Source organism: Antechinus flavipes, chromosome 1, assembly GCF_016432865.1.
Source record: "Antechinus flavipes isolate AdamAnt ecotype Samford, QLD, Australia chromosome 1, AdamAnt_v2, whole genome shotgun sequence".
NCBI lineage: Eukaryota > Metazoa > Chordata > Mammalia > Dasyuromorphia > Dasyuridae > Antechinus > Antechinus flavipes.
In genome coordinates this window covers 589,149,528-589,173,933 of record NC_067398.1, presented here as the reverse complement: position 1 = coordinate 589,173,933, position 24,406 = coordinate 589,149,528, and the positions used below count along the sequence as shown (strand labels likewise).

At 32.4% G+C, this 24,406-nt stretch overlaps 1 protein-coding gene across 4 annotated transcripts in view; it reads right to left on the bottom strand.

Moving 5' to 3' along the window:
• ATP6V1C1 (ATPase H+ transporting V1 subunit C1) overlaps nucleotides 1-24,406 on the bottom strand; it is a 50,418-nt gene that overhangs the window by 1,927 nt on the left and 24,085 nt on the right. For all 4 annotated transcript variants that reach the window (XM_051970961.1, XM_051970962.1, XM_051970960.1 and 1 more), the window contains 8 exons: nucleotides 23,916-24,010; nucleotides 18,165-18,256; nucleotides 16,161-16,259; nucleotides 13,927-13,995; nucleotides 12,868-12,960; nucleotides 12,690-12,783; nucleotides 7,455-7,552; nucleotides 6,051-6,177 (listed from right to left, as the gene is read on the bottom strand). In XM_051970961.1, the coding sequence (XP_051826921.1) occupies nucleotides 6,051-6,177; nucleotides 7,455-7,552; nucleotides 12,690-12,783; nucleotides 12,868-12,960; nucleotides 13,927-13,995; nucleotides 16,161-16,259; nucleotides 18,165-18,256; nucleotides 23,916-24,010 (767 nt within the window). The remainder of the gene's footprint in view (nucleotides 1-6,050; nucleotides 6,178-7,454; nucleotides 7,553-12,689; nucleotides 12,784-12,867; nucleotides 12,961-13,926; nucleotides 13,996-16,160; nucleotides 16,260-18,164; nucleotides 18,257-23,915; nucleotides 24,011-24,406) is intronic.

Genomic DNA, 24,406 nt, shown 5'->3' with positions numbered 1-24,406 from the left:
AAATATAGTCAGATATAAACAATTTGAAAAATATTAACTGTTCATGGGTAGTTCAAGCCAATATAATAAAAATCATAATTCTACCTAATTTATATTAGTGCCATATAAAATTACCAAAAAAAATCACTTTAGAGAGTTATAAAAAATAAAATTCATCTTGAAAAACAAAAATATCTATACTGTACTATAAATAACCAAAAAAATGGTTGATTTAACACTTGCATGGAATAATGAAGAGTGAAATGAGCAGAATCAAGAGAATACTGTATACAGTAACAGGAATTGTCCCAAGAACAACTATGAATGACTAATTCATTTTGAATATTATAAATACTAAACTACAAAAGGACCTATGAAAGAAGGTACATAGTATAGATAGTATGGTTTTATATATTCATATCTAAAGGCAACCTTCTCTAGGACAGAGTATAGAGGAAAGGAGGAAAAATAGAGGAAATGTTTTCTCTTTTTGATCTTTTTTGTGTTTAAGTTCAAATCACTAAAAATTTTCAAAAATGAAGAAAATGTCAAAAATATCAAGACTATAGAGGAAATCAATTTTTAAAAAAATACGAGAGGGCAGCCTAGCAAAACTAGATCTCAACTTGTATTAGAAAGTGTAATTAGAAAGTATTAGAATAGCTGAATAAATTATGATATATGAAAATAATGGAATTATTATTGTTCTATAAAAAATGATGAATAGGCTGATTTTATAAAGACTTGTAAAGATTTACATGAACTGATGCTGAATGAAGCAAGCAGACCAGGAAAACATTATACATAGCAACAGCAAGACTATGCAATGATCAACTATGATAGACTTAGTTCGTTTCAGTGGTTCAATGATGCAAGGTAGTCCCAATAAACTTTGAATGGAAAACATCATCTGTTGGGAGCCGCAATCTCTAAGCTGACTGGCAAAACCTGGCACTGACATCAAATGTGCACAACACTCATGCAGGAACAATATTTCCTTCAAAGATTCTCATTAGTGGACTACTATTTCCTATATAATTTATAACTGGCTTGATTACAACACTAAAACATTATCTAAAATAAGTCTGTTGACAAGGAGAATTTGGGCAAGTTAACTAGAAATGATTCCACATGCATATTCTGTCCTAATAAAACTCTCTCTCACTGAGACAAATGATAAAGGAGAGAACACTATGGAAAGCATTGTCATTCCATGGGAGAGAATCCAAGGTCCAAGAAATAATGGTATTTACCAACTTAGGCTCAGAAAAGAACCAAAAGATGGTTAAAATATAACTAGGAATTGCCCTAAATAAATAAATTTTTATGGTTTCAAATCAGGAATCAAACAATCCCTAGAATTGACAAAGAAGACATAAGTAAACTAACAAAATTCACTGACATTTAACCTTATATAACATTTACCTTTCGTTATTGGCTTTGCGTAATGTAATCAATAATTAACACTTAATCATAAAAAACTCAAATATTAAATGTCAAATGTAGTAACATATAAAGATCAATATATCAGACACATCTAAAGACTATGTTGACCTAAAGAAAAGTATATGATCATGATATAGTATAAAAATAAAGCCTGAAGGAGCCTGAGAAAAGTGGGAGCTTCACTTCCATCAGTTCCTCATTCAAACTACCCCATGACTCCTGTCTTCCTTTGACACCCACCCTATTCCTCCTGCTCAACTCCTTGGACCCCCTGCAATCATCTACATCCAGAAAGAGAACTATAGAGACCGAATATAAATCAGCACATGCTATGCTCACTTTTTTCTTTCTTCGGTTTTTTCAAATCATTTTCCCCTTTTTTTTCTGATTTTTCTCCCAACATGAATCATATGGAAATATATAAAAAAATGTACATGCATAACCAAAAAAAAATTTTGTTTTACATATAACTGGGGGGAAAAAAGTAGTAATCAAAAAAATAATCTGGTACTGGCTAAGAAAATAGAGTGGTAGATCAGTGGAATAGATTAGGTCCCACAATACCCAGTAGTAAATGTTCATAATAATCTAATGTTTGATAAAGCCAAAGAATCAATCATTTGGGAAAAAAAATTGACTGCCTGACAAAAATTGCTGGAAAAAGTGAAAAGCAATTTGGCAGAAACTAAGTACTGATGAACATCTCACACTATATATCAGGTTAAGATCAAAATGAGCACATGACATAGAAATAAAGGATGATAATATAAAGCAAATTAAGGGCACATGGAATACTATATCTGTCAGACCTATAGAAAAGAGAAGAATGTATGACCAAACAAAAGACAGACAACATTACAGGATGTAAAATTGATCATTTTAATTACATTAAATTCAAAAGTTTTACACAAACAAAATCAATGCAGTCAAGATTAGAAGGAAAGTAGAACATTGGGGAACAATTTTATAGCAGTCTTCTCTGATAAAAGCCTCATTTCTCAAATATAGAAATGAGTTAAATTTATCCAAAATAAGAGCCATTCCCCAACTGATAAATATATAAACAGTTTTCAGATGAACTAATCAAAACTATGTACAGCCACATGAAAAAATGTTTTAAAACACTACTGAATGGAGAAATGAAAATTAAAATAATTCTGAGGCACTACCTCACCACCATTAAATTGGCTAATAGGACCAAAAATTAACATGATAAATATTGAGGGCTTTGGGAAAACTGAGACACAAATGAACTGTTGGTGGAGTTTGTAATTGATTCAATCATTATGTACAGCAATTGGAACAATGCATAGAGGCCTATAAAATCCTGCATACTCTTTGATTTAGCAATACCATTACTGGGTTTGTATCCCAAAATAGAAAACAAAACAAAACAACAAAAAAAAAGGATTTATACATGCAAAAATATTTATAACTCTTTTCTGATAGCAAAGAACTAGAAAGTGAGAGGATGCCCATCAATTGGGGAATGGCTAAACAAGATGTAGTATGTGATTCAATGGAACATTATTGTGTTAAAAGAATTGATAAACTAGATGCTCAGAAATACTTGGAAAGACTTCATGAATTGAGGGCAAAGTGAAATGAATACAATCAGAACAACACTGCACACAGTGAGAGCAATATTTTTAAGATGATCAACTGTTCTCAACAATACACAATGATCTACAACATCTCTGACGGACTTATGATAAAAAATGCTACTCATCTTCAAAGAAAGAAATGATAAGAGTATGAAAACAGATCAAAGCATTTTACCTTTCTTTAATTTTCTTGGGTTTTTATTTTGGTATATGTTTTCTTTTACAACATGACTAATATAAAAATAGGTTACACATATATAACCTATATTAAACTGCCTGACTTCTCAATGGGGGACAGGGAGGAGAGGAAAGAATTTAGAACTCAGTTTTAAAAACAAATGCTGAAAGTTGTTTTTACATGTAACTGGGGGAAATTTTAAAATATAAAATACTCTTTTAAAAAAAGAAAAAGGAAAAGGTCCTACATGTATAAAAATGTTACAGCAACCTTGGTGGCACAGAATTGAAAATTGTAGGGATGTCCACCAATTGAGGAATGCCTGAACAAGTTGTAGTATATGCCTGTGATGGAATACACTTGTGTTATAAGAAATTATGAGCAGTACAATTTCAGAAAAATAAGGGAAGATTTATATGAACTGATACAAAGTGAAAAGAGCAGAGCCAGGATATCACTATAGACAGTAACAGCAATATTGCATCATGATCAACTGTAAACAACTACTCTGATCAATACAATGATACAAGATAATTCTGAAGGACTTAACAATGAAAAATATATCCAATTGCAGAAAAGGCTGATGGAGTCTAAATGTATAATTTTTTAGAACTTTCTTTACTTTTGTTGTTGTTATTGTTGTGTTCTCTTTTACAACTAATATGTAAAAATATTTTGCATGATTTCACATGTATAATCCTATATTAAAATGCTTGCCTTTTCAAGGAGGGGGAGAAAACTTAGAACTAAAAAATATTAAAAATGAATGTTTAAAATTGCTGTTACATGTAACTGAGAAAACAAAGTGAAAACATTCTTTTTTTTTCTTTTTTTGTTTTGTTTTTTGTTGAGGAAACTGGGGTTAAGTAACTTGCCCAGGGTCACACAACTAGGAAGTGTTAAAAGTGTCTGAGGCCAGATTTGAACTCAAGTCTTCCTGACTTCAGGGCTGGTGCTTGAAAACATTATTTTAAAAAAAAGTAAAATACTATTCCAGGTTACTTTAGGCTTTGTGCTGTTTTTGACTAAACATCAATTTAGCAACAAATATTAAACCTCAGAGTGTAGTTCAAGGACTCCAAGTTCTGAATTCTTTCTTTTGAGATAGTCAAGAGAAACCCAAACTTTACTTCAAGTGGAAATCTCAGGAAAGTAAATGTCTTCTATCTGACACAGATATTAACTTTTTTATAACACAAAAACTCTTTTTCAAGAAAGGTGATTTACTCAAATGTGTACTGGAGTCAGATAATATTATTTAAATTTACAAGCATTCCTGAAGGTTTTCTAACACTTGAGAAAATGAGAATCTACTGTTTGCATAAAACATCCATTTGAGAGGCAAGATATCAAATGTTTAAGTTTAGGAATCAGAAAACCTTTATTTGAATCCTTTCCTTTAGATATTTACTAATTGTGTGATCCTGAGAAATGTATTTAACAGAGATCAAGCTTCTACATCTATAAAATAATAATAATAATATTTGCAGTAACTACTTCTCAGAGAAGAAAAAGTTTTTAATACTACTAAAAAACAATGAAGGTACTTCATTACACCTCTCTCTGAAATACCACATCAACTTGGTATAAGATTCTTCATGACAAAGTGTTATAAATCCTACTTCAGCCTTGAACACTCTTAACAAATTGAGAAATCTCTTTAGTTCAAAATGCTGTGTATTCTGCTATAAAATTTTCCAAGAAAAACAGTGATAACATCTAACACACAATGCATAATAACTAATTTTTTTTCCCATAAGACTACAATTGTTTAAACATAAAACTAATAATGAGCATGCCAACATGTGGACTCTGAAGCAGGGTATGTTGGGGTAATTTAGGAAAATAAGAAAAAGCCACTGATTTAGTGCCAGCGTGCAAACAAATGAATTCAATTCAACAAATAATTAAGGATCTATTATATATATGGCCCTGGAGTTAAATACAAAAAAAGAAAAACGGTCACTGGTTTATATGTTATTGGATAATACAACTAAATAGCTAAGTAAAACAAGATAATTTGAGAAAACACATGAGGGAGTTCAGGAAACCTTTCCTATAGGAGTTGATAACTGAATGAGCTCTGAAGGAAACTAAAGATTCGAAGAAATAGAACCGTAGGAATGGTTTTAAAGCCCAGGGAACAGTATGTCCTAAGGTAGGCCACGGAATTCAATTGTAAAAAAAAAACAAAAAAAAACCAGTTTAATGTAGAATAGTTTAAGACAATAATAAAAAATAAAAACAAAAAAAAAAGTTTCAGAATATAATGTCTGTATGACCTTAACACACAGACCTTAAAAAGGTTAACTTTTAAGTGGATTCTTTAAAGTTCTTTGATGCCTAGATGTACAATGCATTAAATTTTTAAGAAGACCAAAATAATTATTTTATTGTTAATATTGGCTCAGGACAAAATAATTTTAAAGGGGTTTAAAAAACAATGCTTAATATTAACTTCAAGGTACTTTAAGTTTATAACAATGAACAAAATTAAATTGCACATATGTATAATTTCAGTATGAGAACCAATTAAGGGCTTTTAAAGGACTGACCACATTTACTACTACTTATTTTTTTTTTTAATTATAACTTTTTATTGACAGAACTCATGCCTGGGTAATTTTTTTTTTTTACAACATTATCCCTTGCACTCACTTCTGTTCTAACTTTTCCCCTTCCTCCCTTCACCCCCCTCCCCAAGAAGGCAAGCAGTCCTATAATATGTCACTGTATATACTACTACTTTTCAATTATCTTTAAGATCCATATTGAATTTGAGAATCATGCAATGATTTTGAGAAACTGCATTCTTAATATGATAGAGACATAAATATACTTACATCAATAATAGCTGCTGCACTACTGTCCAGATGTTTGTATAAATCATACAATACTTCTCTCAGTTTCTTCATGGTTTTCCTATTAGGTTGAAGTAGCATTGCCTGGAAATTCACTGGCAATCCATATCTGAATTATTTAAAAAAAAAAAAAAAGATAAAATTTACAAACAGCTAATGCTATTAAGAAAATGCAGGCCCTCAGACTTCAATGCACCTTTATCTCTGAGAGTGAATAAACATATTTCATTAAAACAGGCATTTTCAAAAAAGCAACAAATGCTTATGAATATATTTAATTTGGCTCTCATTGCCCTTTAGAAACCACATTCTCTCTCTTGAAGATGAAGCTTATCTTCCTATTACTTAAAGCATAATTCAATGTTTTAAATAAACCATGTGCTTTCTCGGAAAATTAGTATTTGTTTAATAATATAATGATGATGATGATGATGATGCCTAGAATGTAAATGTATTACTTCAAAGCACTAAATAAAACTAAAGGTTTACAAAGTTTTTAATAAATATTTTTTTTTAATCTTCAAAAACAACTTTAGGAGGTAGGTGTGCTACTATTATCCCCATTTTATAGATGAGAAAAACTGAAGCAGACATAGTTTGTGTTTTGGTTTGGTTTGATTCTTTTTATCACTTGAGATTATAAATTTCTGAGTCCAGACTTGGATCTATTGCTCCTGACTCCAGCTCTAAAATTTTAATCATTGTGGCCACTTAGCTGCTGTTTAATAAATACTTTTTTGATGATGATCATGAGATTGAATGTATTATGATATTCTGAATAATTACAAATAAGAACAATGAGAGCACTCAAGCAGTAAGTCAATTAAAATGTTTCTAATAGTAGCAACATTAATATAGGCCTCAAGCCTGAGGTATAGAAAAACTATTGTCACTGAATTAAAATGAAATATGAGTAAGTCTTTGATTTACTTCTATTTATATCACAAACATGTACCACAAGAAAATGGACTGTGCTTTCATTGTCTATTTTCCTCAGAATCAGCAAATATTTATTATGTTATGATTTAGTTTTATCTTAAAAAAGATTTAGAACTTAAGTCTTTTATTCAACAAAAATGAAACACCTTTTTGATCTTTCAAGATGAAAGGTCACAAGAGAAACAAATAATCAAGTACATTTAGGCTCCTATCTAGTAGGGTGTCAGAGAATGACTATCTCCATTTTATCAGGAACTATATTAGGGTATGAGACTTTTTCTTGGAGATACACTTCAATTCCATCATGACTTTTGGCACATCCAAACCCATTGTATAATATTTAAGTCTGCTCAAATGCTTATTTACACAGTACTATATCTGTCTTCCCCCAATTTTACAATTCCAAAGCATGAGCTAGACTTAGTAAAAACAACTAAGATGTTTTACCTTAAAACAGATTCAACAAAAACTCTTAATGCTTTCACATGAATCCATGCTATGAAAGCTTCACTGAAATTCACTTTCAGCCACCGAACTAGTGGTCCCTATAGAAAGAAAGAACAACCAGTCATTTGCTCTTGAAAATGATAATTAATAAAACCAAACATTTATAAAATAAAGACTACTTATCTAGAATCCACAGAAACATGCAAATTACCCATTTGGCAAGATTTTAAAAAGTATTATCATTATCTGACATTCTGATCTAAAGCAAAGACTAAAATGTTAGCCACTGCTTTATACCTTGAAAATAAGACATTAACATATGGAAATTGATTCATGGATTGCAATTTAGTATTTTTATTCCACTAAACTTTCACAGCACTTTTTACTTTGTTAATGTCATGTTGTAATTTTTTTTTTTTTTTTTTTTTTGCTAAGGCAATTGGGGTCAAATGACTTGCCCAGGGTCACACAGCTAATAAATATTAATTGAGAGAGACCACATTTGAACTCAGGTCCTCCTGAATTCAAGGCTAGTGCTCTATACACTGCTCCACCTAGCTGTCCCCACTATGTAATTTATACTACAATTATATAAAAGGCTTATAACTAAACCTTGAGGACAGGAATCATGTCTTTTTTGTTTTGTTTCCTTGCATACCTACTATAATGTTTAATAATAGCAGGTATTTAATAAATGCTTATTGAATTGACATCTAAATATGATACTGAGTACACATATCTTACCTTGAGACCCAAAGGACAAAACTCAAAGTGTACTAAGCAGATAGATAATATGAGATATTTGTTAAAATTGGATAAGAAAAACTTTATGGTTCCTTAAATATTGAGCTTCCCTAGTACATTTAAAAAATGAATTCAAGTTACATACATACAAGTTCTTAGGAATAGTGGGAAGGAGTTAATCGTGTGACTTTGGAGAAGACAAATAAAATGAGGTCTTCATCTGAAAAATTAGTGGAAGAAAGTAGGTATCTATAGCCCCTTTCTATATGAAATGAAAATATAATGAAATATGAAGATTGAATGAAATGAAATGAAAATGTAAAATTTTTTCATGTAAATTCAGGTAATAAAACCCACAGTTATCATAACATATTATAAATTCTGATTAAGAGACATATTTTGAGATACATTTTAAATAATCTATCTAATATTCCAATCAAATACAAGTAATATAATTATTTAATTAACATTAGGAAAGTGCTTTGATTTTAAAACATTTTAAGTGTACACTACTAACTATTCCCTTCTGCACTTGGTAAGTAGTCCAGTCATACTATAATCTTTACACTTCAGTAGGCCCTGTTTCTCTTTATTCTATCACGGGTCATGCCCATCTCAGCCTCAGCCTTGGATTATCCCCCCCCCCCCATTTCCTGCTTTGGTTTCTATGCAATAGAATAGAGGCAGAGAAAAATCACACAACTATGGTGATGAGGTCCATCACCAATATATGTTACAGTCTCATTTGCTATTATATCCCTCTAATCAATTTACTATCCCAATCACAAAAATAACTATTTCAAACCTTCCAAGTTTCCCATGGTAGCCCCTTCTCCCATCTTGTCAAACTGAGAATCTTCTCTCATCTGTCACTGGAAAAATTAAAGCCAACTGCCAAGAGCCCCTCTTCTCTCTCTTTCCTCATCATACGTCACTCTTCTCTACTGAACATGTTACAAAGCTTTCTTACTCATCTATTTTTTTCTGAACTTCTTTCTGATCTCTTTTGTTGTGAATTTTAAAAATCGCTTAATGGCCTTTTTTTCCCCTTCCTTTTTTTGGTCAACTCTATCACTAGCTTCCTTCTCCCCAACACCTCCCTTTTCCAAATTCTCCCCAATGGAAAAAAACACGATCTTTTAATAAATAAGCAAAGCAAGCAAAAGAAATTTTTATCTTTATCATGCTCCAAAACATATATATCATTCTGCCTCAAATCCGTCACTTCTCTGTCAGGGAGTAACGATTATGTCATCTATTGTTTAGAATTGTAGTTGGCCAGTTCATAGATCAGAATTTTTCTTAACTTTCTCAAAGCTGTGTTTCTTTGCAAAGTTGTTCTATGCAGAGTGTGCCAGTCTTAGTACAGTTTTAATCAGCTGAAACTTAAATTGCTTAAAGCTTTACTAAGACTTTTGGAATATACTATATTAATTGATCAAATTTCCAAACTAATCCAGTTAGCTCCTCAGGAAACCTAGTGTGTACCCCCCCTTTTTAGGGCTCACCATTCTGTGGCCTGGCTAAACATCAGGTTGGCCTAGTCTACTGATCTGCCAGCCTCAGCTTCACCAGTAGCTAGGATTACAGGTATGTGCCACCATGCCTGGCTGAAACTATCCTTTTCACCATTTATTATGCAATAATGTTGCCAAGCTGCTTCTTAACTCAGCAAACCCTAGTGTCCCTTTGTATTGCATGAATGCCATCTCTGACGGCTTTGGACAGGCCAGGGTACTTCCTTCAAACCCTTCAGTGAAATGCGCAATGACAAGCATGTCCCCAGGACCATGTCAACAGACTAGAAACCAACTGCCATTAATGAATTTCATACTGAAACCTATCACCACCTTGAACACAGAAGATGCTGCCAATAACTATACCCAGAGGCACTACTTTATCAGAAAGGATATCATCAATCTGGCCCTGTACAGAATTTGGAAGCTTAATGACCAGGGCACAGGCTGTCAACACTTCTTTATTTTCCACCATTTAGGAGGTAGAACTGGTTCTAATTTCAATCACTCTGCTGAAAGAACAAATTAAAGCAGAAGTTCTCCATTTACTCAGTGTGAACTCATGTCCAATCAGATTCAAGGAAGATCTAAATTACCAGCTTTCCACTGAGGTTCCTGGCAGTGGCTTCTGTATGTGTTGAGCTATACTACCATTAACTCCTAAAGCTGAGACTCACCTGGACAAGTTTTATTTGATATGTATGCCAAGTATGCCTTTGTTCAGAGGAAAAAGAGTTATGAGGTATGTAAAGATGTGATCTCTAGAAAATTTTGAAGCATTTAATTTTGAGAGGAAAGATTAATGAATATTAATTTGCATTTTCATCTCTTCCTACATACCTTTGCTGGTTATCAGACAGCTGTTTTGTCAAAATGAATTCTATGACCATTCAACATTTACAACTACTATATCTACATGGAAAACTGTTTACAATCTTTGTTTCTATTTATATATTGAAGTTTACAATCTTTGTTTCTATTTATATATTGAAGCCACTACAAATTTTATGATACAAAAATCTCAATTGGACTCTCACTACAGCAAAGCAATCTGGTCACACCTCTCTAGTCACCACAGCAGCTTCTGCACACCTTCTCATTCCTCCTCAAATTTTCTATGACTTCCACTTCCATCACCTCTCAGCAGAGAACCTTCCCTCACATTTTATTGAAAAAAATTTAAGATAAGACCATTTAACAGGAGCATCCTTTTATTCCCTTGCTTATTTCACATCACTAAGATGACTTCCATTATCTCCTCTTTCACCCATCCAACATCCATCCGTTCTCTTTGCAAAGGCAAACACTCATACATACACAAGAGATCCTATTCCATCTCAATTTGTCCAACAGATTGCTCCTCTATCATTCCTCACTAATCTTTATTGTTTTCCTATCTACTGGCTGCTTCTCTGCTACTTACAAATAAGCTAATGCCTTTCCCCATCTTTAAAAAAAATCTTACATGATTCATCCAATCTCTGCTAATTATTGGCCAAGATCTCCCTTTCCTTTCATGAATAAATACAATGAGGATGCCAACTACATAACTGGTACCTCTACTTTCCTCTTACTCTCAACTCTCTACAGTCTGGCTTCTAATCTCATCATTCAATTAAAACTGTTCTCTTTAAAGTTACTAATAATCTCTTAATTATCAACTTTAATACCTTTTCTCAATTGTCATCCTTCCTGATTGCTTCTGTGGTCAACATGGAAATTCTTTCCCTATACTCCTATAGCTTTCCCACACTGGAAGCACACTCCACTCTTGCTACCTCTTTTAATCCAACGATTCCATCCAAAACCTTTGTTTTAAGGTTATCCATGTCTTCCTCTCCCAGTTCCAATTCTGAATGTTCTTCATTTATTATGTGTTATTTCTATTAGAATATAAGATCCTTGAGAACATGAATTGTTTTTCTTTCTGCTTTATTTGTGTTCCCAGAACTTGACAACAGTACCTAGAATGCAGTAGGTACTTAATAAATCCTTACTGACTTGACTCCTCTGCAGCCTCTATCACTTTCAAACTCCCCCTTCTCCTTGAGTTTCTCTTCCCTCTCAGTTTTCATGATACTGCTCTCTCTTAGATTTCCTCCTACCTGTCTGAATACTCCTTCTCAGTCTTCCACTGCTAGATCTTGAGCCAGGCTACAATCACTATCCTTGGGTGTCTCTTAAAGGTGTCTTTCTATCTTCCTCCACACTATTTCACTTGTGATTTCATCAGATCTCATGGGTTCAAATATCATCTCTACTCAGAAGATACTCACCTATTTATCCAATCCTAATATCTCTCTTGACCTCCAGTTACACATCTCCAACAGCTTACTGAAAATCTCAAACTGGATATCTTAAAGACTTAAACTTAGCATGTATAAAACTGAATTCACTATCTTTCCTACCAATTCCTCTTTTCTTCTTAACTTGCTTATTACTACAGTTATTTTCTCCATTTATGACAATGCACAATAAAACACTAAATATAAAAAATAAAAGCAAGAGAGTTATCCCCAGACCAATTCTAGTTGAACGCCACTGAAAAAATGAGAATAACTTTTTTAAAGTAAATACAGCACTATTTTAAGGTTTACATAATGGTTTAGATACATTATCTCATTTGTTCCTTATAACTATTCTGTGAGGCAAGTCCAAATGTATTACTCTCATTTTACAAATGAGAAAATGTTAATTGACTTCTCCACAGTGGCATACAATGTATCAAGGTAGGATCTAAACCTATCTTGCTTGACCTTCAAATTCACTATTTATTCCTCTATTCTATACTGTCTAAATACATTTCATTTTGGTTAATCTTTTCAGTAAATCATATACTTAAAAAATGCACAAAAAACATATCGTAAGCCAAAAAAAAAAAAAAAAAAAAAAAGTAAATTTTAATTTCTCTTTAGGTCAGATCACAACATCATAACATAAGTTTTCCTCATGCTTAATCTCAAAATTCACATACAAACTGCTTTTTCTTGTCAGTGGAGAGTCTGGTCATCTCCTCTTTGTCTGCTTTCATTTCTTCCTCATTATACTGAAAATCACGGACAATGAACCTGAAATTGGAAAAAGAAAAGAACAGTCCATGATGTGCAGAAATACTATAACAGATTAAATAGTACTGAAAGAAATGTTCTTACTTGTTCTCTCTGGCTTTGTGTCTGAAGTCATCCACTGCCTTTCTAAACAAGGTAACATTGCACAGGTAACTATCTTGGTCCTCTGAAAGAACTCTAAAAGGGGAAAAAATCAGCTAAGAGAATGAGTTTCAATTATGAGCTCAGCACTCCAGCTTACAGATCACATTTGTTTTTACTCTGCTGACCCTTCTGTTTACAAGGCTTAGCTTTTGGAAATAGAAGTGAAAGGAAGAATGGAGGTAATTTAGTCCAAGTCATTTTACTATGTTATATTCAAAAGAAGATAATGGAGCTTAAAAGAAAAAAAAGTCTCTTCTTTTTCAATCAGAAATGTCAAGTGGTACTAAAGATTTCTAAGAATTTAAAAAGGATTTTAAAATCAAATTAGAGAGACTGAGAAACAATCAGGATAAAAAAAAGAATCAAGAATAGAATGAAAAGAAGTCAACCAACTTAAAATAGAGAACCAAAACCTTGAAAACTAGAATTGGACAAAGGGAAGCTAATGACATTCTAAGACATAAAGAAATAATGAAACAAAATCAAAAGAATGAAAAAATAGAAAAGAATGTGAAACATCTCCTCTGATCTAGAGAACAGACTGAGGAGAAATAATGAGAATAGTCAAGACAATATTACAAAAAATTATCAAGGAAAACCACTCTGAAATTCTAAAATGAGATAAAGTTAAAATAGAAAAAATCCACTACAATTTTTCCCCAGGAGGAAAATTTACAGAAATATCATATCCAAGATTAAGGAGAAAATATTGGAAGCAACAACACCCACACACACACACACACACTCATTCATATACACACACCTATACATAAATATCTAGTCATATATACATATGCATTTATATAGGTATTTATAAAATTGTACTATATTTATTTCCAGTAGTCCTCTGTGGTGACTAGTATCTGAAGGTGGACAGTATCTTCCTTCTTATGTCCAAGGGTCTTTCCATATTTCTCTAAATCCATCAGCTGAGAGGCTGGATTTTAATTATACTCACAAAATCAAGAATCCTTAAAAAGCAATGCAATAAGAACTTACTTGCTAGACCTTGGAACTACCATCTCAGCCAAGGTTTCATATTGTTTAACCCAGTCATTGTGGTTTAATCTACAAAAAAAAAAAAAAAAAAAAGCATGCAACAAGTGTTGGGAAAAGATTTAAAATAAATCTATAAAGTAACTAATAATGAATATCTAAAAGGTTCTCAGAAATTTAAAGAACATTTGTGTTCCCCAATGTCCAAAACGTACTTTACTAATTAAAGTCTTCAATTTTTCTAGCAAAGTGAACTTCAAATGCCTATGAGACAAGACTGAACTCCATTATTTCAAAAGCAGATCATAAATCTAAGTTTCTAGAATATGATAGAAAGTATATATTTTTGATTACTAATCTTATTTCTGTGTTTCATTTCAAGTAAAGTAACTACATGTCTATAATATAATTTTCTTTCAATTGTCTTTTTTGGAAAAAGCTATAGCTATTTAAAGCAAGGAACATCAAGGTTACATAGATTAAGTGAAAAAAAGACTGTAACCCCATAGAATATTGTTCAATTTCCTCTGTAGGTCATAGAGAATGACTATATTTCTTACCCTCAAGAGAGTTATAAGTATAGATTAAATTTCCAAGCAAGGTGCCTTTGAAGCCTGTTTTTAATTAAACACTCTAACAAGCTATCTATCAAAAAAAACAAAAATATCTCCTAGCCTTCAAACATGTATAATGTCAAAATTGATTGATTTAATAATTCAGCTAAACAAATCACTTATTTATAAAGCAAGATTAAGGCATAAATGCGTTTGCCATAAAATTCATAGTATTTTTATACATTACACACCACATGTAAGAACCAGTATGGCACTCTGGATAGCCATGGCTTCAAAGCAGAAACACCTGGATTCACGTCCCATCACATCCTGGCTGTGAGACCATAAACAAGTCACTGAATTTCTCAGTTGTCTGGGAAACTCTTTTGGGCTCTCAATTACAGAGAAGGTATTTACCCACATTAGAGGGCACTTTTGCTGATGAAATCACAGATCCCACCCTTAACTCTACTATACAAATATAATACATATGCAGATAAACATACATAAGACATTAACTAGGACTAATACGGATTTGATAAAAAAAAAATTTAGCAACAGTCTGATCTTCCAATTTCAAAAAATCTAAATTTTATTTCCATAAGTTGATGCTGAATTCTGTAGTTAATTTCCCTGAACAAAAATAAAACTACTTCCAATCCAAGAAGCAGAAAGTGCAAGTGAGCTCAATGAGGTTACTTTACCATCACTCTACATTCCTTCTCAATCAGCTGTACTGCTGGGAGGTTCCCCCTCACTAGATTATAATATGAGGCAGAAAGACAGGAAACCTAATACTTGGCAGCTCCCTCGTTAGTCTGAATACTAAGGATCTCATTTTTGGAAGACCACAGGATAAAATACAGGAATTAGTATAAATGCCTCTGCTAACTTCTAATCTTAGTCAGCTTTTCTTGAGAAAACAGCTAAGTATTGAAGGCAGAATTGTGACGACCATGCTAGCATCCAGGACACCCCAGAATCAGCCAGATTCAGGATAAGCAAAGTCCTCAGTCTTTATTCTTGGTCCTTAGATGCAGGATTGAACAGGATGGAAGCAGAATCTCCGCAACCACCTTCTCCCTCATCTACCGCCAAAGAGCGGCTCTGGCTAGTCTTACTCCACCCCCTCGTCCCTCCTACAATCCTCTGTAAACATTGAGCCAACATGGATAGTGGAAAGGACCATTTTCCAAGCATATGCCCATAGAGTATTGTCCAATCAGTAGTTAGCCTCAAGTGCTTGGCAGTCCTGAATCCAGTGCATTGACTCACTAGTTTCAGCCCTCTACACAGGATCACATAGACTTCAACTAAACATTAGTTTAACAGGTATCGCAGGCTGAAAGGAAACTTCTTAAGCCCTTAATTTTAGGTACACAAACCAGCCTAACTTCAAGATTTCTTAGAAAACAATAAAACTGCTTTCCTTGAAAATGTGACAAGAATTTAAAAATATAAATAAATTCTTCAATAATTCTAAAAATATACATTTAAAATTATGTATGTAAATAGACTATTTCAATTTATAACTGATGTTTCCATCATAAATTCTACTGTGGTAGATAATATGGAAAAATCAAAAATTTAAAATTTAGTTTCATAGACTAAGCAATTTCACACTAAAATACAGGAAAAATGGAATAATTTTTTTCTTGCATTTTAAAAGTTATGAGCACATACTTTGGAACTACCACCAACAATGTGATGAGATACTCTGAATCAAGAACAAAGTCATCTTTCTTTACAATTTCCGCAAGGCTTCTAGTTAATAAACTTCCACTGTAGAAGAAAGGGAAGATGGAAAAAGGGAGGAAAGAAGAAGAAATGAATCATTAAATTTGGAAACATGTACACATAAAATGAACAGAAATAAGGGAAGAACATTGTTTATATCATTTAGTGATATTATGAATAACATTCTATGAATGTCACAAATACTATTTTAATAAAGAACAATTAGTGACAACCAAGACTGAAACTTTTCTTATTCAATATTTCTCTCAATTTTATCCTTCATTATTTTACCCTTAACTCTATGTTTATACAAGGTATTCTCTTGATTGACAAGGTGCTTCAAATTAAATATCAGTAACTTCAATTTATTTTTACAATACTTCATTCCACCAAATCATATAATACATACCCAAAACAAACATTTACAACATTTTTCTCCTTCTAAACCAAAGGTTCACAGACCCTTTGGCAGTCTGTAAAGCCTATGGACTTCTCAGAGTAAGGTTTCTAAATGCATAAAATAAAATGTGTATATATAGTACTACAGCACAAACCAATTACACTTAAATACAGTTAATGCAATCCTCTCCCCCCCCCTTTTTTTTTGGGGGGGGGGGTAAAGTAATTGGGGTTAAGTGATATGCCCAGCATCACCCAGCTAAGTATTAAGTGTATGAGGCTGGAGTAGATGTCCTGTCCACTGCACCACCATGTAGTATCTTTTACAAGTTTATAAACACCAGGCAAGGAATACCTGCTCTAAAGTAAATCTGCTAACATCTACTATTGTTTCTTAACCTTTCAATCTAATAAACAATCATGTCCCATTTCAAATAATTCTTGAATTCACATCTTTAAGTCTTTCAGTTATGGCTTTTCACTGTAAAAGATTTTCTGATCTTTCCCAACCCCAATATTAACCACCTCATTTGCTATAATCACATGGCATGCAAATAAACAAAGGTTTAAAAATACAAACTTAATTCACTGCAAAAATCTTCATTTGTAAGAATTTCTTACTTTTTTTTTTTTTAAAAGATTGGTCTGAAAACACATGGGCTACTAGAAAGCTGACCTCCTTCCATCAGCATGGAGTTTTGATCGATTTTATTTCTAACCAAGGCCTTTTGTCCTCCCTTAGGAAACCTGGTGAGCAGCTAGATGGTGAAGTAGATAGAACACGGGATTTGAAATTAGGAAATGTTATCTTCCTGAGTTGAAATCTGGTCTCAGAAACTTATTAATTATTTGACATTGGACAAATAACTTTACCCTGCTTACCTCAGTTTCCTCATCTGTAAAATAAGCTAAAGAAGGAAATGGCAAACCATTCCAATATCTTTGCCAAGAAAACTAAGAAGGGTTCCAAAGAATCAGACTTGACTGAAATGACTGAACAACAACAAAAAAGGCAACCTGGTGACCCCCTTTTCCTGGGGGGATCACCATGCCAATGCTGAACTTAATGTAGAGACAGACCTCCTTAGCCCAATGAAGCTCAAAATGCCTGAACTGATTGAGAATGACAAGGATTATTGGCATGAAATACTGCATCCAGCAATTTCTCACTTTACAAGAAATTATTCTACAGGAGTCATTTAAGTGACAAATAACACGCCTAGTATATTTAAAATATTTTATTTATTAAAATTCAGTAGGGACATTAAGATTTCAGAATAACTGCACAAAGTTTGCCTGTAAAATCTTTGCATTCCTGATTTTAATGATAATATTAAACAAGCACCATAAGTCTTATTCTCATTATCTTTTAGCTTTTGTGAATTTTATAAAAATTTTCTTAATGAGTTTTCTACATTAGTCAAAATAACACCATTTTGCTCATGGAAATATGAAAACTGAGGTTACTAGAGTGTGACCATGTCTTTTTTCAAAACTCTTCATAATACTCCAGCAATTGTTTATATTCAAATAAAGAATAGGGAGGCTTACGCATTTTTTCTTTCCAAATTCTGAAGACTGCCTTTCAGATTATTATATGCAGATGCTCGAGCTTTCAAGTCATTATCAATTTGATTTACTCCCTTTAAAAAAGAAAAAAGGAAAAAAAAAAGTTGAAATTTTATCAGCCAATTTCTTATTTCTATACTAAAATGCCATTAAAGAATTTGAAGCCAAACATTTGGTTTCCTATTAAACCAAAATACTGTGATACTTTTATTCCATCAACAAAAAGACATTTTATTTCAATATGATATTTTAAACATATGCTAACTGAAAATTAGTAAAAGGCTACATGTTTTCAAAATAAATTATTCAGAAAAATTCGGTCATAATTCTATACTATTACTGCATCAAATTATATTAGAACACAGTCTCAATGAAATTGAGGATATACAATTAAGTGCCATTTCCAAGTGTCACAGAAATGATAAATTTGTCCCAGACTGAATCCAAAATCATGGGAGGAAAAACAACATAAGCAGACAATTCATCTGACCACCAAAGATCTGACTCATTGATCATGTGACATCATTCCATAATACAATTTTAGCAAAAGAACTAAATGTGCTTTAGTCACTTAAACCAGATAGAAGGGGGGGGAAAAAAATCAAACAATAGAACTGCATTTTCAAAACTAGTCAGTAAGAGATACATTACAAAATAAACTACAAATCTATGTGTCTTACATTTCTATTTGTAAAATGAGGCAGACAATATCAGAATCATTCTATCCTTATCAGCCATAAACCTGTCAATTATGACAAGTTATTAAGACTAAGTGAATTCTGGGTGATATTTTTCCTTTTTGTCAGTAACTGTAGCCTTCTGAAATGGCTAAATGTACTGGCTCTCACACAGCAAGATTATGCTTTTGCTTTCAATGACCCATTGGTTCAGCATTCATAGAAAGGATATGTCTCTATGACTTTCCATGCAAGAAAAAGAAAAATGTTCAATACAACTGTAAGTTGTAAATAGATTTAATGCCTCAAAAACACTAAGTATGACAGAACTGATCCTAATCCCATAAATTCGTTCAAGTATACCAAAATTTGCTTCATAAAGTATTGTTCTCCTTGTTATTACTATCTCTTTATTTTTTCAATTAAACAAATTTTCCATCTTAAGTAAATACTATAGTATGATAACCAAAAAGAAATCTGGCCCATTAAAAAAAATCCCTCCCATCCCATTTTCTGTTTCATTTTCAAATTCATTCTATAGATTTTTCTCTGGCATGGCTTATTTACCTCCTGAATTAATTGTTTCTCTCAAGCTGACAATAAAATCTGTTTCACACTCAGGTATATAGCAACAGGAGTCAGGGATTTGTTAAAAGGGAGACAAAACAGAAGATAAGGAAAGCCAGCTTGGCAGAGACAACTTTGCCATGAATACTTCACAAAGTAGACAATTCACATAGGAAAAAAGTTGACTATAGAAGAAAGAATCTACTTTCAGTATTATAAAGTGCCTCCTCAAGAAAAGTGTGGTCTCGTGTAAAGAAAATGGGGTTAGAATGAAGAGGAAATTAAAGAAATAATAAGGGGTTACTTTGCCCAACTTTATGCCAATAAATTTGATAACCTAAGCGAAATGAATGACTACCTGCAAAAATATAGGCTTCCCACATTATCAGAGGAGGAAGTAAATTGCTTAAATAGTCCCATTTCAGAAAAAGAAATAGAACAAGCTATTAATCAACTCCCTAAAAAAAAATTCCCAGGACCTGATGGATTTACATGTGAATTCTATCAAACATTCAAAGAACAATTAGCCCTAATGCTTTATAAACTATTTGAAAAAATAGGGAATGAAGGAGTCCTACCAAATTCCTTTTATGACACAGACACAGTACTGATACCTAAACCAGGTAGGTTGAAAACAGAGAAAGAAAATTATAGACCAATCTCCCTAATGAATATTGATGCTAAAATCTTAAATAAGATATTAGCAAAAAGACTACAGAAAATCATCCCCAGGATAATACACCACGATCAAGTAGGATTTATACCAGGAATGCAGGGCTGGTTCAATATTAGGAAAACTATCAGTATAATTGGCCACATCAATAATCAAATTAACAAAAACCATATGATCATCTCAATAGATGCAGAAAAAGTGTTTGATAAAATCCAACATCCATTCCTATTAAAAACACTTGAGAGTATAGGAACAAATGGACTTTCACTTAAAATAATCAGTAGCATCTATTTAAAACCATCAGTAAGCATCATATGTAATGGGGACAAACTACAACCATTCCCAATTAGATCAAAAGTGAAACAAGGTTGCCCATTATCATTGTTACTATTTAATATTGTATTAGAAATGCTAACTTTGGCAATAAGAATTGAGAAAGAGATTAAAGAAATAAAAATAGGCAATGAGGAAACTAAATTATCACTCTTTGCTGATGATATGATGGTATACTTAGAGAACCCCAGAGATTCTACTAAAAAGTTATTAGAAACAATCCACACCTTTAACAAAGTTGCAGGATACAAAATAAACCCACAAAAGTCATCAGCATTCTTATATATCACTAACAAAACCCAACAGTTAGAGTTACAAAGAGAAATTCCACTTAAAGTAACTACTGATTATATAAAATATTTAGGAATCTATCTGCCAAGGGAAAGTCAGAAACTTTATGAACAAAACTACAAAACACTTTTCACGCAAATTAAGTCTGACAAGCCAACTGGAAAACTATTAAATGCTCTTGGATTGGGCAAGCAAATATAATAAAGATGACAATACTACCTAAACTAATCTATTTATTTAGTGCTATACCAATCAGATTCCCAAAAAACTATTTTGATGACCTAGAAAAAATAACAACAAAGTTCATATGGAAAAACAAAAGGTCAAGAATTTCAAGGGAATTAATAAAAAAAAAAAAAAAAAATCAAATGAAGGTGGCCTAGCTGTACCAGATCTAAAATTATATTATAAAGCAGCGGTTACTAAAACCATCTGGTATTAGCTAAGAAATAGACTAGTTGATCAATGGAATAGATTAGGTTCAAAGGACAAAACAGTCAATAATTTTAATAATCTAGTGTTTGACAAACCCAAAATCCCCAGTTTTGGGGATAAGAAGGCAGTATTTGGCAAAAATTGCTGAGAAAATTGGAAATTAGTATGGCAGAAACTAGGCATTGACCCACACTTAACACCGTACACCAAGATAAGGTCAAAATAGGTTCATGACCTAGGCATAAAGAATAAGATTATAAATAAATTAGAAGAACATAGGATTGTTTACCTCTCAGACCTGTGGAAGAGGAAGGAATTTATGACCAAAGAAGAACTAGAGATCACTATTGACTACAAAATAGAAAATTTTGATTATATTGAATTGAAAAGTTTTTGTACAAACAAAACTAATGCAGACAAGATTAGAAGGGAAACAATAAACTGGGAAAACATTTTTACAGTCAAAGGTTCTGATAAAGGCCTCATTTCCAAAATATATAGAGAATTGACTCTAATTTATAAGAAATCAAGCCATTCTCCAATTGATAAATGGTCAAAGGATATGAACAGACAATTCTCAGACTAAGAAATTAAAACTATTTATAGCCATATGAAAATATGCTCCAAATCATTATTAATCAGGGAAATGCAAATTAAGACAACTCTGAGATAACACTACACACCTGTCATATTGGCTAGAATGACAGGGAAAGATAATGCGGAATGTTGGAGGGGATGTGGGAAAACAGGGACACTGATACACTGTTGGTGGAATTGTGAATACATCCAGCCATTTTGGAGAGCAATTTGGAACTATACTCAAAAAGTTATCAAACTAAGCATACCCTTTGATCCAGCAGTGTTTCTACTGGGCCTATACCCCAAAGAGATACTAAAGAAGGGAAAGGGACCTGTATGTGCCAAAATGTTTGTGGCAACCCTATTTGTAGTGGCTAGAAGCTGGAAAATGAATGGATGCCCATCAATTGGAGAATGGTTGAGTAAATTGTGGTATATAAATGTTATGGAATATTATTGTTCTGTAAGAAATGACCAGCAGAATGAATACAGAGAGGACTGGAGAGACTTACATGAACTGATGTTAAGTGAAATGAGCAGAACCAGAAGATCATTATATGCCTCAACAATGATACCGTATGAGGATGCATTCTGAGGGAAGTGGATTTTTTTGACAAAGAGATCTAACTCAGTTTCAATTGATCAAGAATGAACAGAAACAGCTACACCCAAAGAAAGAACACTGGGAAATGAATGTAAACTGTTTGCATTTTTGTTTTTCTTCCCGGGTTATTTATACCTTCTGAATCCAATTCTCCCTGTGCAACAAGAGAACTGTTCGGTTCTGCACACATATATTGTATCCCTATTTAACATATAATGGACTGCTTGCCATCTGGGGGAGGGGGTAGAGGGAAGGGAAAAATCGGAACAAAAGTGAGTGCAAGGGATAATGTTGTAAAAAATTACCCTGGAATGGGTTCTGTCAATAAAAAGTTATTTAAAAAAAAAAAAAAAGAAAAAGAAAAAGAAAAAGAAAGAAAGAAAAAAGAAAATGGGGTTAGACACCAAAAACTCCCACTCTAAACCTGGCTCCACCTCTACCTCCAATATAATGAAAATTTCATTTTTAAATGAAAAATTTTAAATTTTACAAATTTAAATTCTTGTGATTTATTGTTTTATTCCATTCTTTCATTTCAATAATTTGAAAAGCCAGCACTGGAAAATGCTTATTATATACATCAAACAAAATAAATGTGTGCCACAGTATGCCAAATTTGGAATCAGAAAATTTGGATTTCAACAGCTGCTTCAGAAACTATATGGGTCTAAAGAGTTCACTTAGCTCCTTCCAGCCTCAACTTCCCCAATGGGAAAATAATAACAGCACCTACTTCACAGAGTCGTTGTGAAGATCAAATAAATAACAATGAAGTACTTATAAATCTGAAGGCACTAAAGAAATGCTAGCTACTATTATTAACATGTAAGCAACCTATTTTGGAGCAGGAATTAAATTTTTTCCACTTATGCATGAACTCTTTACACCAGAAATTTTTACATGACCTGCAAATCAAATGTTTACTGATAATAAATCATAATTTCACAATCTCCACATTCAGTTACAAGAGCCCATATGAAGTCACAACCCACAGTTTAAGAAACTAGGTTTTAGAGACAACATCAAACTTCATTTTTACTAAAATACTAAAAAGGGACTTGAGTTAAAATTCTTCTTGATTTCTGTTTTCATTAACATTTAACTGAACAGCATTCCATACAACAGAATTTAATGGGAGCAAGGGCAATTAAATAAGACACTTTAGGTCCTAACTGAAGCCAAATTGTTCAAGTCATTTCAACTTGATAAACAATGAACTGGCATTTAACTACCTTGCTCATTGAAATTTCTGGGGAAACCATTTGTTCTCGAGACAATTTCAGGAGCATCTGATCGTTTATTATAAATATTTTTCTCTTACTTAGGATCTGACTAATTTACAATAAAAATAAAAATTATATTTAATGAACACATAATGTATCCTGAATAAACCCAAGAAAAGTATATTTTTATGTACTTTCAAGTAATGAAATAAAAATATAATTAGTCTTCGGTAATGTCATTTAGCAGTTCAACCAGTAGCCTGAGCAAATTAATTTTGCAAAATGGAATCAAAATTAGTCATCTATCCAATAAATAAAAATTTCTAAGTCCTATCTTAACTCTGATCTTACCTTGGCAATTATTTCAGAAATATTTTTCAGGGACTGCTTGATTGGATATTTGGCCATATCCCATTGGAATCTTGTTATATATGTAATCAAATCAACTGAAATGTAGGAATAAGTTAAATTTAGTTACTAAAGATTCAACAATGAAATTTTAAGATTAATATTTATTCTCTTCATGAGAAAAAGGGCCTTGTAACATAAACCATAAATTCATTAGCATAAATTACTATATAAGTTTGAGGGCTACACTTTAAAAAAAAAATGTAGGAATCAGAATTCCAACCTTTAACAAACTAATTATATGGCCTCTCCAATTTAAGTAAGGCCCTATTAATTATTTATTAATAACCCCAAAAGACCTTTTTAATCTGATGATGAGTCCTTTTTAGGATAAGCCCTAGACAGGTAAAGTAGAATCATAAACAAGATACTTATCACATAATCTTTAAAGAGTAGGCTCTGATTAACAAGTGACCTCTGTTTACCAAATTACC